Consider the following 15,484-nt stretch of genomic DNA (forward strand, 5'->3'; position numbering starts at 1 on the left):
TCTTGAGGTTTTGTGGAGGCCTGCCTATTCCTAGAATTCTGTTACTCTACAATGCAATTGAGACATTTCCCACGAGTTGAGTCGGGGAGGAAAAACAAAACAAAACAAAACAAAACAACAGTGCTTACACATTTTCTGAAAGTGGGAAAAAGGAGAGACCGAGGTGAGAACAAGAAAGGCCAGAGCCCCCTGGAAAGCTACGACATCTGCCTGAGTTCCTAGAAGTTGCTCTTGCTCTGAAGTATGGAAGGTGTTCCCTTCTAATGGCTTCAGACTCGTTCTTAGTGAGGTCTCGGGCTCTGCTGTCAGTGTGTATGTGTACCTCCCATGAGTGCTAAGGAGAGCCTACTGTCACTCAGGGTAGTGGGGCACACAAGTCCTGAGAGCTGGGCCACCTCCCGTTACTAAATCTTCAGCTCACTCCCAGTGACCCTGGTTCTGTATTTCCCTTCATCTTAGGTAAAACAAACAAAAAGCCCTCAGAGTCAGGAGGGAGGAGAGGAGATGGACACTTAGAAATTAGCCAAGCCTTTTAGATAATTTCTTTTTACATTTCTTTTGTGTGTGTTGGTGTGCTCCAGCAGAAGTCAGACACAAGTGTGCGCATGGTTTGTTGTTGTTTGTTTGTTTGTTTTGGAAGGAAAGCTTTATTTTGGTAACAGTTCCCTGTGATACAGTGATATACGGTGATGCAGGCTGTTGCTGGGAGATGAAGATAGGTGTGGTAAGCAGAGCAAGAGGTAGCAGCTTTCCTTAAATTCAAAGGAGGGAGTAATGCATACCCGCGCTCAGCACGTGGTGTCCTTTTCCTTTTGCACGTCTGGGTGTTTCGCCAATGAGTGTGTCTGCACTACTTGTGTTCCTGTTTCCCTCTAGGAGTCCAGAAGAGGGTGTCTGAAACCTTGGAACTAGAGTGTGAGCCTCTGTGTGGAATAAAACCCAGGTTCTCTGGAAGAACACTCAGTGCCCTTAACAGATGAGCCATCTCTCCAGAGCCTTCCTTCCTCTTTTTTTTTTTTTTTTTTTTTTTTTTTTTGGCAAAGGAGTCTCACTGTGATGACCAGGCTGGCCTGCTTCCTGCTTCTTCCTCCCCACTGTGGGTTTTAAAAGCAGTCGTGCACTACCACCTGTGTGTGCGCGTGCACGCGTGCTCATGCACATTCAGGTACCCTTAGAGGTCTAAAGAGGACTTGGATTTTGGAAGCTGGAGTTACTGTTGGCAGTTGTGAGCCACTGGACTTGGGTGCTGAGATTTGAACTCAGACCTGCTAGAATAGTGAGTTCTCTTAATCACTGAGCTATCTCTCCAGGCCACTGCCTGGTTTCCTTTCTTTATTCAGTCCAGGACTCCAGCTCATAAAATGTCTAAGTCTTTCCTGCAGCAATGTTAATGTATTATATATATATACATATATATATAAAATTATATATAGTATATATAAAATTATTATATATAGTTAATATAATATATTATATAGTACATATATTTTATATGTGTACGTATGTGTGTATATGTATGTATGCACATATATAAGCATGCTAATCTTGCCTACATACTGAGCTGGAGGTGAGCCAGGTTGGGCTACATAAGACTGTTTCAGCTGACAAGCATGCAAACAAGAAAAGTTAACTTTCACAAAGCAGAATGAGATAATGCTTCTCTGTAATCCCAATATTCTGGAGCTTGAGGCAGCAGAATACCTCAAATGCGAGGTCTGCTTGGGCTACCTGGTGAACACCAGGCCACCTATGGCAAGACCCTGTCACAAGAGAATGATGAAAAAAAAAATAAACAAATCACCTTCAAAACACAGTCACATCATGTGTAATTAATCTGGTTGAAAGAGAATGAAAAGAAAATTTAAATTTAAAGACCAATTTCATTGGTCTTATCCACCATCAAAATTCTATTCTGATATGTCCATTTTAGCTGAGGAAATTTAAATTTCCACTGAGCCTTTATATTAAGCTTAGGGTTGTTTGTTTGTTTGTTTGTTTGTTTGTTTTGAGATAAGGTTTCTCTGTGTAACCCTGGCGGTCTAGTAGACCAAGGTAGCCTCAAACTCAAAGATGCGCCTGTCTCCGCCTCTGGAGTGCTAAGATTAAAGTGTACCACCATCTCTCTCGGGCTTAAATTTAAACCAGACATGATGGCGGACACTCGTAATGCCAACATTCTGCAGCTCACTGCTAGGATACAGATCAGTGAATTATCAGATTACTTCCCTTTTAAGCTGTACTTTAAAACGTTTTTAATCTATTATTTTCATGCGTGGCGGTGTTTTGTCTGCATGTATGTCTGTGCACCGCTTGCCTGTAGTCCTTCAGAGATCAGGAGAGGGTTCCTGTGCCCTTGGGATTGGAGTTTTCGGGTGGTTTTGAGCCAAACTGTGGATCTAGAGAATGGAATTTAGGACCTCTGGAAGAGCAGCCACTGCCCCTCACTTTTGAGCCACTCTCCTAGCCCCTAGGCTGTACTTTGATGTGAAGAGCCCTTGATCTACAGTCCTTCAGGGCAGTGACCTTGTCTTTAACTTTCAGCTTCGTCTCTCACCGACTACTACAGTCCCTACCAGCTACCAAGAGATGTATTAACGTTTGTTGAAGTAGGAGGGCTATGTTTTTGCCTCTGTGTTTGCTGAGAATAGACTCTAAAGCCACATGCCTCAGGAGACACAGTTCTATTCCCAGCTGTTTTGGCTTTATGTTTTATTTCGGTTTGGTTTGGAGGTGGTCTCTTGTATCCCAGGATGACCTCTATATGTGGTAAGGATGGTCTCCGAATTTTTGATCCTCATCCATCACTTTCTGGGTGCTGGGGTTACAGAGTAAACCACCAAGACCATTTCATACAGAGCCCAGGACTCGTGCCTGCTAGACAGGCACACTACAGCCGCAGCCTGGTTGACTGGAGCAGGGTTCTGACATGTCCCCTAGGCTGCCCTTGAACTGTCTGGAGCTGATTTCACTGTATTTAGGCTGGCCTTGTACTATGAGAATGTTAGCGCCTTTTTACCTCTCTCTGAACAGTCTCCCTAGTGAAGTGCTTTACTTCTTAGAACTTGAGACGGGCCATCATTTTGAGGCAGGGTCTAGCTCGAGGTGATCCTCCTGCTTCAGCTTCTAGAATGCTGGGGTTCCAGGTGCGTGCCACCAAGCCTTACTCTTCCTCTGCTTTCTCCTTCACTTGTGCACCTAGAATAGTTGACTCTGGTCCAACATTCTGCTGCCATTTCTATTTCTCTCTCATATTTACTCTTCAAAAAGCCATTTATAGACTTTTCAGAAAAGCCGATAAGAAAGAGAGCATTTAGAGGTGCTTCCCAGCCCTGCATCAGAACTTCCTGCGATGAAAAAACAAGACAAACACTTACTCTGACGGTGTCCCATGCGGAACACCCTGCATTGTGCTTACCAGGTGAGGGCTTCTACCACTGACCCACACTGTCAGCCCGAGAACAGCCATCTGTTCTTTGCAATACAATAAGCATGTGATTATTTTTTTTTCTTTTCTTTTTTTCCAGAGCTGGGGACCGAACTCAGGGCCTTGCGCTTGCTAGGCAAGCGCTCTACCACTGAGCTAAATCCCCGACCCCAAACATGTGATTATTTAACACTTGACAGCACGGCTAGCTCGTGGGCTGGGCCATGTTATAAAGTGTTGTGCCTCTCATGCATGAGGTCCTGGGTTTAACACTCTTTACTGCATAAACTAGGTGTGGTAGGTGACTGCTTAGAGCTAATAACGAGAGGTGAAGTCAAGAAGGTCAGAAATCCAAAGTCATCATAGGAGTTGAAGGCCAGACTGATGTGTATGGTATCCCATCTCAAGGGAGGGGGGTGTTGAGTGGCTAGACCCACTAAAGAAGAAAATGAATTATGGATTTAAGTGTTGCTGTTTGCTTTTGCTACCCAGAAGGTCAGACTTAGGGCCTAGTACCTGCTGATCAAGGCTTACACCATTGAGGTCTACCATCAAGCCTAATTAAATATCCATAGCCAGCAACTACCATATTGGACACCGCAATTTTAGATCTCTGTTTTAAGCTACCTCTTTTTAAAAAAAAAATATTTTAGCTGGCAGTGGTGTCAGTGGTGAACTCCCACCTTTAATCCCAGCGCTCCAGAGGCAGAGGCAGGTAGATCCATGTGAGTTCAAGGCCAGCCTGGTCTACAGAGCCAAGTTCCAGGACAGCCAGGGCTACACAGAATCCCTGTCTCAGAAAAAAAAAAATTGTGTTGCCTTTAAATTATGTATGTGTCCATGTGAATGTGCACACGTAGTACAGGTGTTAGCAGAGGTCCCAGACCTGGAACTGGAGTGACAAGTAGTTGTCAATCATTTCTGACTTTCATTCTCTGTGAGCTTAGTGTGTGGACTTAACCACTGAGCCATCTCTCCTGCCCCTTAACCAACTCTTTTCTTCCTTCCTTCCTTCCTTTCTTTCTTTCTTTCTTTCTTTCTTTCTTTCTTTTTTTTTTTTTTGTTCTTTTTCTTTTTTAAGGGTCGTTCTGGGGATTAAACCCAGGACTTTGTGCATACTAATCACATGCCTCACCAGTGAACTGTTAGTCCAGCCTGCAGCCTGCCTCTTTGCCCACAGCCAACCCCAGCAATTTGTAATTAGAATGTCCGAGAAGAACTCCGGCTGCTGTGTGCGTCTTTACAGGCGACCGATATACACTTACCCTCCGGTGTGTTTACAGCTCTCACACATTGCACAGACCACGGCTGATCCAGGGGACCAGTAAAGAAAAAATGAATGGCTAGTGAAGATGGACAAAGACGTACTTGGCCCAGCAGTCGAAGACTTATAAGGGAATAAGGAGGAGGAGTCAGTGCACGCTGAGGGACCTTCCAGGTGATGTCTATTATAGGCTGCAGTCTCCCTCAACTGCGCCATCCAGGATGTCTGCCGAAGCCCCATCACCTACCGTGGAACTGGAGCACCGGTGACTCCCAGGCCTAGCACTGGCTTTATTGCTGAGGTCCAGACTCACAGACTCACCCCCCTTTCTTCCCTGCCTTGTGCTCCGTGGAGCCTCAAACAGAAGCGAACCGAAATCGCCCCGCGTTCCCTCTCTGGGTTGATGGCAGTTTCCTCCATGCAAAATTAGACCTCGGTTTTTCTTCCCTTGCCTAGGTCCTTGCTTCTTGTCTTCCCTACCCTGACCTGCATGTTCTCAGAGGCCCAGCTTCACCCCTCACAATTGTCAGTCACGAGTGTGGGATTTTTGTATCTTCACGCCTACCTCAGTTTCCCCATTTCCATACCTGCTATATTGTACAAACTCGGAAAAAAAAAAAAAAGTTCCCAAACGGTCCTTCGATTTAAAATACAAACAGGCTGTTGTAAGTTCCCTACTTACAACGTTGCTCCACCCTCCCCTCGGTTCAAATATCCAACTGTTCTGGGCTGGTTCCAGATGACCTCACATCCAAAGAGGGCCCCTTCTCTGGCCCAGCTCTACCCTCTCAAGGATTTCCTGACTCCGAGTCCAGCCAGATGAGCAGCGAAAGTAGCAGGCGCATTCAGTACTTGTCCTCTGGAGCTTCATTCCTTGAAGTACCTGCTCTCCCTCCTGTGTCACATCATCTACGGGAAATGCCAATGACTGACAAACTCCTGCCCTTCATTGATCGGACAGAGGAGAGAGACACACAAAGGCAGACAGGGAGGGAGGGAGAGGAGAGGGAGAAGGAAAAGAGAAGCAGGCAGACATAACTACTGGCTGCTTGTAAAATTATCTCTCACCATTTCCCAGAGAGTTGCCTATGTCCTATGTATGTCACCAGGCATACTGACACAGGCTTGCATCCTCCCTCAACTTCTACCTGTTCGTGTGTGTGTGTGTGTGTGTGTGAGTGTGTGTGTGTATGTGTGCGTGTGCATGTGTGCGTGTGTCTGTATGTGTGTGCATGTGTGTGTGCACGTGTGTGTGTGTGTGCATGTTGCTGAGAATCCAAGAAACAAACAAGCACCTTAGATTTCAGACTATGTCTAATAGAAGTTAAGTTGTAATTTGTAACCATTCCTAGGAGAGGAAATACGCTCATTTAAAATCACAGGGAGGCTCTGGAGAGATGGCACGATGGCTGAGAGCACTGCTGTTCTTGCAGAAGACCCAGGTTCAGTTCCAGATAGTGGCTTACATCTATTTGTACCTTCTTGGTACCCTCTTCCGACTTCTGCATGCATCAGGAAGGCACAGACATACATGCCCCAAACATTATGCATATAAAATAAATAAGCCGGGGTTGGGGATTTAGCTCAGTGGTAGAGCGCTTGCCTAGCAACCGCAAGGCCCTGGGTTCGGTCCCCAGCTCCAAAAAAAAAAAGAAAAAAAAAATAAGCCTACTTTCCCCCCTTTATTTATTTATTTATTTATTTATTTATTTATTTATTTTTATGTTTAGACAAGGCTTTCTTGGAACTACATAGACTGGACTGGCCTCAAACTCAGAGAGATCCTCCTGTCTCCGCCTCCCAAGTGCTGAGATTAAAGATGTGTGTCACCGTAGCTAGCCTAAATAAATCTTAAGGTAAAATCATACAGAGCCAGTGAGGTCCCTCAGCAGGTAAAAGCAATTGCCACCAAGCCTGATAACCTGAGTTTGATTTCCTGGAACCCACGTGGTAGGAGAAAAGAGTTAACTCCCCAAAGTTATCCTCCGACCTCCACATGCATATCATAAGCACTCTGTACACAAGTGACTATAATAGAAATGAAATTATGAAAAGGTAATGTATAGCACCGCAGGCCCAGAATCCCACCACTTAGGGAGTGACAGCAGGACAATCAGGACTTCAATAACAGGAATTCAGGTCAGTGTGGGTCACACAATAGGACTGCCCCAAATAAAAAACAGGGCTGTGGACTTAAGTCAGCTCAATGGAAGAACACTTGTCTACCATATGCAAAGTCCTGGGTACACACACACACACACACACACACACACACACACAGGAACACACATGCAAAGATAAAAAGGAATGGTAGGAAATTCTGTTTTTTTTTTTTTTCTGGGACTGGGGACCGAACCCAGGACCTTGCGCTTCCTAGGCAAGCGCTCTACTACTGAGCTAAATCCCCAACCCCGGGAAATTCTTTTTTTAAAGGAATTATTTATTTTATGCATATGAGGTACACTGCTGCTGTTTTCAGACACCAGAAGAGGGCATCCGATTCCATTACAGATGGTTGTGAGTCACCATGTGGTTGCTGGGAATTGAACTCAGGATCTCTGGAAGAGCAGTCAGTGCTCCTAACCACTGAGCCATCTCTTCAGCCCAGTATGAAATTCTTAAGGTTTTCTGTGTGCTATCTATCTTTTTTGACAGCATCTCACACAGAGACTTGCTATGTATCTCTGGGATTACAGATGTATATCCAACAACATGGTGGCATTCTTACAGTCTGAGAGAAAGAGGAGAAAGGACTCTAGACACTCAAAGGTAGGAGACAGGACAGCAAATAGTAGAAAAAGAAACTTGGAGACAGAGCTTGCCATGGTGGCATACATCTGGAATCCTTGCAGCCAGGAAGCTAAGGCAAGTTACCATTAGTTCAAGTGGTCCCAACCTGGGCTGTACAGCAAAAACCTGTGTCAAAGCAAAACTCACAGGCAAGGTGGCTAAAAGGCTGTACAATCCAGGTAGCAGGGCCTGTCTTAGCCTTGTCTGTTTGTTTAATACACTAGACCCAGCACAGGGCAAGTGCTCATTAAATAGCTGTTGATTGGCCAAGCAATGTAGAACTCACTCTAATGGCCAGGTAGGTAGCATATACCTTTAGTCCCAGAGCTACACAGTGAGACCTTGTAGGGTAGATGGGGAGTAGGAGACTTGTTTTCCAAAGAGACAAGGGTATCTTTTTTTTTTTTTTCTTTTTCTTTTTTTCGGAGTTGGGGACCGAACCCAGGGCCTTGCGCTTGCTAGGCAAGCACTCTACCACTGAGCTAAATCCCCAACCCCGACAAGGGTATCTTTAAGTGCAGGTGGCAGAATACTCATTGAAGTAACATTCTTTGTTTTGCTTGTTTTTTTTTTTGCCTGGCATGTGTGTATTCGTTCTCTCCCCCCGCCCCCTCAGTCCAGGCTAGCCTCAGACTCACAGAAATCTATCTGCCTCTGCCTCCTGAATGCTGGGATGAAAGGCTGGAGTAACCCTTTTAAATAATCAGATTTATTTTTATTTTCCATGTATTTTGCCTATATGTGTCTGTGCCACGTGTATACAATTCCTACAGAGGCCAAAAGAGGGCACTGGATACCCTGGAACTGGGGTTTTATTTATGCTTGTGAGTCATGAAGTGGGTCCTGGAGCCAGGTCCTCTGCAGGACATCATGTTCCTTTTTCAGATTTATTTTATGTGTATAGGTGTGCCCATATGCCAGGTGTGTGCATATCCTTGGACGCCTGCAGAAGGTGTTAGATCTGCTGGAGCCGGAACTCCGTAACTATACTGGGTTTCTCTGAAATAGCAGCAAGGGTTTTGGGTTTTTTTGTTTTTTATTTTTTTTTTTTAATTTTTATGCTTTTGTTCTTCTTTTAGACAAGCTATGTAGCCCAGGTCAGCTTCCAATTCACAGAGATCATCCTGTCTCTGCCTCCCGGTGCCTCGATTAAAAGCCTGCCCCCACCAACCAGCAGACACGTTTTGCCACTGAGCTGGCTCTACAGCCCTGAAGTACTCTTTTTTTTTTTTTTTTTTTTTTTTGGTTCTTTTTTTCGGAGCTGGGGACCGAACCCAGGGCCTTGCGCTTCCTAGGCAAGCGCTCTACCACTGAGCTAAATCCCCAGCCCCCTGAAGTACTCTTGATGGAATGTCAAAACTGCTTTTCTTTAGAGCAAGGTGAAAGGACGATTGTCCGGTGGGATATCAAGAGAAATTTTAAAAAGGTTTATATATCAAACATCAATGAAAAACAAATTTTCTTTCTTTTTTCTTTTTTTTTTTCTTTTTGGTTTCACTTTGTCAATGTCAGTTTACCTTAGCTATATCACTGTTTCTCCTGTTAGCACTATTTTTTCCCCTCTAGCAATGATCAAATAGAAACTGAGAACCTCTGCTCCCAATCTTTTCCCGAGTAACCACAGACTCTTTTCCCTCAGGGAGTTGTGAAGAATAAACCTTTCTTTTTAGATCAGGTTCCACACGGTACCAATGTGGCTTACAGCCAGAGTAAAGAACTTGGGACAGTTTTGAGTTTGGATCTCTGTGGGTCAAAGTCTACCCAATTCAGTTCATATCCTCTGACCCAAAGGGGAGGGCTCTTCTCTCTGGCTCAGCCAGATTTTGTGCAAGACAATTAGTATGTCAAAATACCAGTCTCTGGCTTTGGAGTCAGGCCTCATGGGTTTACTTTTTAGCTCCGCCCCTGAGTGATTCTGCTTAATTTAACTCTCCACCTCTTTATCCTTCTAAACTTTAGTCCCTTGACCTACCTACCTGCTTAGACTAAGCAAAGAAAGTTTTAAAGACGTAAGAGCTAGAGAAATGGGACTGGAATGTAACTTAGTGGTAGGACATGTGCTTGGCAAACCCGAAGCCCTCAGTTGGATCCTGAGCACTAAAGCCAAAACTAAAAAGCCGACAACAAAAAGCAAACATCAGAACTAACGCTTTTGCCCAGGCCAACCCTTCACAGACAGGTCTTGGAGTGGTCCAGAAGCCTAAGCCAACCCGGTGTCCTAAGGCAGTAAAGATCCAGCCTGGCCCAGGAGCGCTCTCTGGCGGCCAAACTCCCAACATCCCTTCCCTGGTTGGCCTTTTCCAAGGCTGAACTAGACCTGAGCTAAATTGTCACCTCCTCCTCTGCGTCACTCGGAGGACCCCGCCCGCCGGAGCGTCTCTCCAGAGGGACAGGCCCCCGCGCTCCCCTGGTTAAGCGCCCCTCCTGCACTGAGTTTAAAGGTCCCCGCAGGGATCCGCCCCACCGGTCGCCCCCAGACAGACCGCCTCCCCCCTCCCGCAAAGAAGGTGCGGCACACCCTGCCCCCGTCGCGCTCAACCAGTCCCTCCCGATTCCGCTCCGCCCTCCCCCACCTTTGCAGGAGCCTCTTCCTGTCCCCAGATCCCCGTGCCAGCTTAACGAGACCTCCCACCGGCCCCAGAGGACCCGCCCTCCGGGGCTCCGCCGCGAGCCCGCCGCCCCCTCCCATGCAGGTGGGTGGAGCTCCCGTGGCCCGCCCCCAAGACTGTCCGTCATGACGTCACTTCCGCTCGGGCCTGACCGAGGTTCGGCTCCTCGGGCCGAGGGCGGGGGTACGGAGGTGGCAGCTGAAGGCAGGAGGCGGTGCGGGAGGCGAGAAGCTCCCGCGCGGACCAATCCCTGCGTCCCGGGCCGAGACCCTGCTCCTGCAGCGCCCCGAGGAGAGGCCGGCCGGATGGGCCGCTGAGCCCGAGTCGGGGACCGGTGAGGCCAGGGCGGCGCGGCCCGCACGGTTGCAGGGATGCGAGCCCGGGAGTGGACCTCCCTCTCCGGCTCGCCCGGCGGGAGGCACGGGTTGGGGCAGCGGCGGACCGGCTCGGTGGGCAGTGAGGCCCGCCCGGAGAGGCCTGGTAGCGGCCCGTGCCAGCAGAAGGCGGAGTAGTTGGGGTCATTAATGGGGTGGCGGGCCGCCGTTCGAGATTCTCATCGAGACTGGCGTCGGAGGAGGAGCTGACCGTGGCTCGGGGAAGAGGATGGCGGGCGGGGGTGGAGGGGCAACACTAAGAAGCTTGGGGAAAATTCCGTGACCGGCTTGGAGAGCTACTCGCTCTCAAAACTAGAAGGTTATGTGGTCCACCTGCCGAAGGGTCTCTCTGGAGTTTGGATGGGTCATTGATAGTGTGTGCAAGAGACAGCTTTAAGAGTAGCTACACTGAGCTGGTGTGCATAAGCCTGCATGAAACTCAGCCTCCGTATCTTCACAGTGTGGAGCCCCCTGGAGCTGAGATCAGGATGTTCCGCTTCATGAGGGACGTGGAGCCTGAGGATCCCATGTTCCTGATGTGAGAATTCCCTCCCCCCTCGTGCACTCATCCCACTCTAATTCAGGTCTGAGCAGTTCAGACAGACCTCTGGGTTCCCGTGTCTGGAACCGGATAGAATTTAGCTGCAGCTCTCAGACGGGAGTTGGTCTCCTGCCACTGCGCACCCTGACTTATTTGGGGGGAGGTGAAGAAGGCTGGGGTTTAATCTGCCGTCTGTATTGTATGCTCACTCCACAGGGACCCCTTTGCAATTCACCGTCAGCATATGAGCCGCATGTTGTCAGGTGGCTTTGGATATAGCCCCTTCCTAAGCATCACAGATGGTAACATGCCAGCAACCAGGCCTGCCAGCCGCAGGATGCAGGTAACAGTTGGAACATACCGAGACCCAGGGTGACTAGTTAAGTATGCTGCCATTCTGGTCCTACAACCAGCTTTAAAAGGACATGATCTGTGTGGGAGGCAGAGGAGTGGGGATAGAGAATCTGGGAAAGGGGGCTTTGACTCCCGAGGAGAGAAGGATGGGGTTGGGGGATGGAGGCACTGGCCACGTTTGGTATAGTAAGGTCGTAGGATGTAGTTCTAACTTCTGTTCCTTATCTTGTAGGCTGGGGCTGTCTCTCCCTTTGGGATGTTGGGAATGGTGAGTTCTTGTCTTCTCTGTTCCCCTCGAGCTCGCTCTCTCTCTCTCTCTCTCTCTCTCCTGTGTCTCTGTCTGTCTCTCTCTTCTGGCTCTTTGTGTCTCTGTCTCTCTCTTTCTCTGACACACAGATACACACAGACCTTAGATGTTATTTTCAGATGTGCCACTTTGGTGACAATGTTAGTCTAGGGGTGGTCTCAAAATCTTCTCTGGATAGTTGACATAGTTTAGAGCCCATTGAATATAAATCATGGAGCTAGGGCTAGAGAAATGGCTCCAGGGTTAAGAGCACCTGGCTGTTCTTCCAGACAACCAGGGTTTGGTTCCCAGCACCCACATGACAGCTCACAACTGTCTGTCTGTAGTCTCCAGGCATCTGATGCCATCTTCTGTTCCCTACCGTGCATTGCATGAATGGAGGGAACACATACATGCAGACAGAACACTCATTCATAGAAAAATATAAATAAAGTGCTCAAATACTCCTGATAGCTGGAAGTTCTTATCCACTGGGGAAAGTAAGATTGTATAGCAGTTCTTTTGAGGAGGGAGACTTTGGGACACTTTTACAACTCTAGATATTCAGAGGGTTTTTTGGTCGATGTCTTGGATTTTGGTTTTTTGAGACAAGGTTTCTTTATAACAGCCCTGGGTCTCCTGGAACTCACTCTGTAGACCAGGCTGGCCACAAGTCATCTGTGCTTGCCTCTGCCTCCCAGTGTTGGATTAAAGGCAAACCGTCAACATTTAGCATGTTCAGAGGAGCTAACTCACTGCTTTTGGGTCACTTCCTTAAAGATAGGGAAATGCACAGGTAGGAGAAGCATCAGAACAGCCACAGACCCGAGAAGGTGGCCAGCAGCTTATGGGGAGGAGCATGAGTGTTCTGGCTACATTTAAGAAGGAAAGCGGGTCTGTCCTCAGGTGAGTGACAGGCCCACAACCGCTGACCCATCTTCCTGACCCTCTCCTTTCCTCAGTCCGGCGGCTTCATGGACATGTTTGGGATGATGAACGACATGATTGGGAACATGGTATGACTTGCTCCAGTCTTCCCCGGCCTTGATCTCGGTGGCAGCCAACATGGCGGGAGGGGGTGAGGTGATGTGCTAGTGAAGAGGCTGGGTTGGACTGAGCTGAGCCAGAGCACCGGGGTCCTGTGTGTGTTCTTATACCCCTGAGCGATCACATGTGTTAGTGTTGGGCTAGGGAGTTGGGCAGTTGTGATGCCCATTCTCCTTGTGTAGTTAAGAAAGCTGAGGCAAGAGCAGTCAGCTGGAGGGAGCTCCCTTCTGCAAAGTAGGCCCTCCTCATTCAGTCTCTCCTCAGGAGCACATGGCCGCCGGAGGCAACTGCCAGACCTTCTCTTCCTCCACGGTCATCTCCTACTCCAACACTGGGGATGGTGCCCCCAAGGTTTACCAGGAGACATCTGAGATGCGCTCTGCCCCAGGCGGGGTGAGTAAGGAACTCCCCTATCTCAGAGGAGGTAGGACTGATTGGCACACACAGGAACCAGGGACGTCTTTTTTCAGGAATGGGTCGTGGGTGGTGTGTTCATCCAGGGTGATGTAGCCAGGGCTTTGTGGGGACAATTGCATGTGTCTGGTCCCTTTGTCCCAGATCCGGGAGACACGGAGGACTGTCCGGGACTCAGACAGTGGCCTAGAGCAGATGTCCATTGGGCATCACATTCGGGATAGGGCCCACATCCTCCAGCGCTCCCGAAACCACCGCACGGGCGACCAGGAGGAGCGGCAGGACTACATCAACCTGGACGAAAGTGAGTGAGCCAGCCACTCAGCCAGCCTGCCTGCCTGCCTGCCTGCCTGCCTGCCTGCCTGCCTGCCTGCCTGCCTGCCTTCCTTCCTTCCTTCCTTCCTTCCTTCCTTCCTTCCTTCCTTCCTTCCTTCCTTCCTTCCTTCCGAGCAGCAGCCTGTAATCCAGTTCCTTTGCACTAGAGCACAGCTTTCTCTACCGTCCCACAGGCAGCTGAGGCAGCTGAGGGGAGCCCTGTGCTTAGGCTCTGTTGCCAGCTTCAGGGCTGAGTCAGGTGTTGCCAGGGAGGGGCAGAGCCTGACTGACATCAAGTGCTGACAGTTGTACCCTCCTGTGTTGGGATCAGTGGTTTCTTTTCTCAGATTAGTGCTTTATTAACTTCCCATGGTGGGTAACTAACTCCTGGTGTCTTTCTCCTGTAGCTGTGTCTCAGGTTTGCCAGTGACATCAGGAACTGTGTTGAAGCCAAAATAGCTCCCAGCCCCCGTTCTCCCGTGCATGATCTCAACCTTTGCCCCTCAGAAGGTGTCTGACCTCAGAAGGCTGTGGCTCACGGCCTTCCATGTCTGCACTCTGTCTTCTTTAGGTGAGGCAGCAGCGTTCGATGATGAATGGAGAAGGGAGACATCTCGATACAGGCAGCAACGTCCTCTGGAATTTCGACGGCATGAGGCGTCTGTGGGTGGGGGACGAAGGGCTGAGGGGCCTCCCCGCCTGGCTATCCAGGGACCTGAGGACTCCCCGTCCCGACAGTCCCGTCGCTATGACTGGTGAAGGCCCCAGGCTCTCAGACTCTCATGTAAGTGCCGGGAGGGAGGGAGGGAAATAGGACAGCCCAGAGGAGGTTGGGCGCAGACCAGTGTAGCTTAGCTGTCAGGGGCAGAGAGACTTGCTCCCTCTGAGTGCCTGGAAGACGCTTCTGTGTCCTTTCTCTCCCTGACAGGCTCATCTTTCTGTCCTCCAGGTGCAGGCTGGGAGGCTGAGAAATCCTTGAAATGACTGTCCTTTCCAACCTCCATCCCAATTTAATATTAAATTAACAGGCAAGCTGGCCCCGCCTCTCCCTGAGTCTCAGGGAGAGCCTTTGACTGCCCCCCCCCCCCGACCTTCATTTCCATCTTCACCCTCACCATGTGTCCCCACCCATCCTGTATCCACTAACTTGAGTTTTCATGTTGCTGCTCCATCTCCAAGCCGCCTCATCTTCCCGAGTCCCTGCCATGCATTGAAGGGTTTGGGGGCAAGCTCTGGGTTTAGGGATCTCCATCCCTCAGCTCCCCTGGACCCTGCCCACCTCTTCCTCAGAGCTCCACTGCAGATGCCATGGTCCTATGAGGGCTGTGGAAAGTGGACTAGTTCCCAATTCTTTGTCCCTCCCCCACATCACAAAAACACTTTCCTATTCCCTTCTCTGCCTTTATAAAAATAAATGATTTGTGCAACTTGTAACTAGGTGTTTATGGAATAAAGGAGAATGGAAAAAAGTAAGGTTCTGGCTGCTTTTCTTCTTTTGCCTCAGTTCAACCCTCCGTACCCTACCCTCCCTCTGTACCCTATCTTCCCTCTCGCCTCCACATGTGTCCCAGCTGTCTGAGTTAGCGTTTCTTTTGCTGTGACAAGACACCATAACCAAGGCAGCATATACAAGAGAGCATTTGATTGGGGTTGGGGATTTAGCTCAGTGGTAGAGCGCTTGCCTAGCAAGCACAAGGCCCTGGGTTCAGTCCTCAGCTCCGGGAAAAAAAAAAAAAAGAAAAGAAAGCATTTGATTGGAGGATTGCTTGATGCAGAGGCTGCGCCCGTGACCGTCATGGTGGGGAACAGCAGGCAGGCAGGCATAGTGCTGGAGCAGTCAGCCTACATCTGATCCACAGGACGTAGAGACAGTGGCTTGGCCTTTGGGACCTCAAATCCAGTGACACACCTTGGTCCTTCCTAAATAGTTCACCACAACTGGGGACCAGACACTGAACCATGAGCCTGTGGGGCTGTTCTTGTACCAGCTCCTCAAGGAACTATGGAGCTGTTGCCGTGCCGACGCCAAGGGATGGGCTAGACGGAAGGAAGTAGCTCACATGACT

At 49.0% G+C, this 15,484-nt stretch overlaps 1 protein-coding gene across 3 annotated transcripts; it reads left to right on the forward strand.

Moving 5' to 3' along the window:
* The first annotated feature begins 9,851 nt into the window (after positions 1-9,851).
* On the forward strand, positions 9,852-14,894 carry Mlf2 (myeloid leukemia factor 2). 3 transcript variants are annotated; one of them, XM_006237363.5, is made up of 9 exons: positions 9,852-10,421; positions 10,922-10,999; positions 11,219-11,345; positions 11,589-11,624; positions 12,605-12,658; positions 12,954-13,082; positions 13,248-13,407; positions 13,990-14,202; positions 14,368-14,891. In XM_006237363.5, exons 2-8 carry the CDS (start codon positions 10,950-10,952, stop codon positions 14,175-14,177), a joined length of 744 nt encoding a protein of 247 aa, XP_006237425.1. In that variant the 5' UTR covers positions 9,852-10,421; positions 10,922-10,949; the 3' UTR covers positions 14,178-14,202; positions 14,368-14,891. The 3 variants fall into 3 exon arrangements, with proteins under 3 accessions (XP_006237425.1, XP_006237426.1, NP_001101359.1); XM_006237364.5 differs by having other exon boundaries at positions 10,211-10,421; positions 14,347-14,891; NM_001107889.1 differs by lacking the exon at positions 9,852-10,421 and having other exon boundaries at positions 10,709-10,999; positions 14,368-14,894.
* The last annotated feature ends 590 nt before the right edge of the window (positions 14,895-15,484 follow it).

The sequence above is a fragment of the Rattus norvegicus genome, chromosome 4 (genome assembly GCF_036323735.1).
Source record: "Rattus norvegicus strain BN/NHsdMcwi chromosome 4, GRCr8, whole genome shotgun sequence".
Classification (NCBI taxonomy): Eukaryota; Metazoa; Chordata; class Mammalia; order Rodentia; family Muridae; genus Rattus; species Rattus norvegicus.

What these genes read in the sequence shown, in the direction of transcription:
- Mlf2 (XM_006237363.5), top strand. Translation starts at nt 10,950, where the DNA reads ATGTTCCGCTTCATGAGGGACGTGGAGCCTGAGGATCCCATGTTCCTG. An exon ending in CCTTTGGGATGTTGGGAATG is followed by an intron (nt 11,625 to 12,604) that starts GTGAGTTCTTGT and finishes TCCTTTCCTCAG; the next exon opens with TCCGGCGGCTTCATGGACAT. An exon ending in ACGACATGATTGGGAACATG is followed by an intron (nt 12,659 to 12,953) that starts GTATGACTTGCT and finishes GTCTCTCCTCAG; the next exon opens with GAGCACATGGCCGCCGGAGG.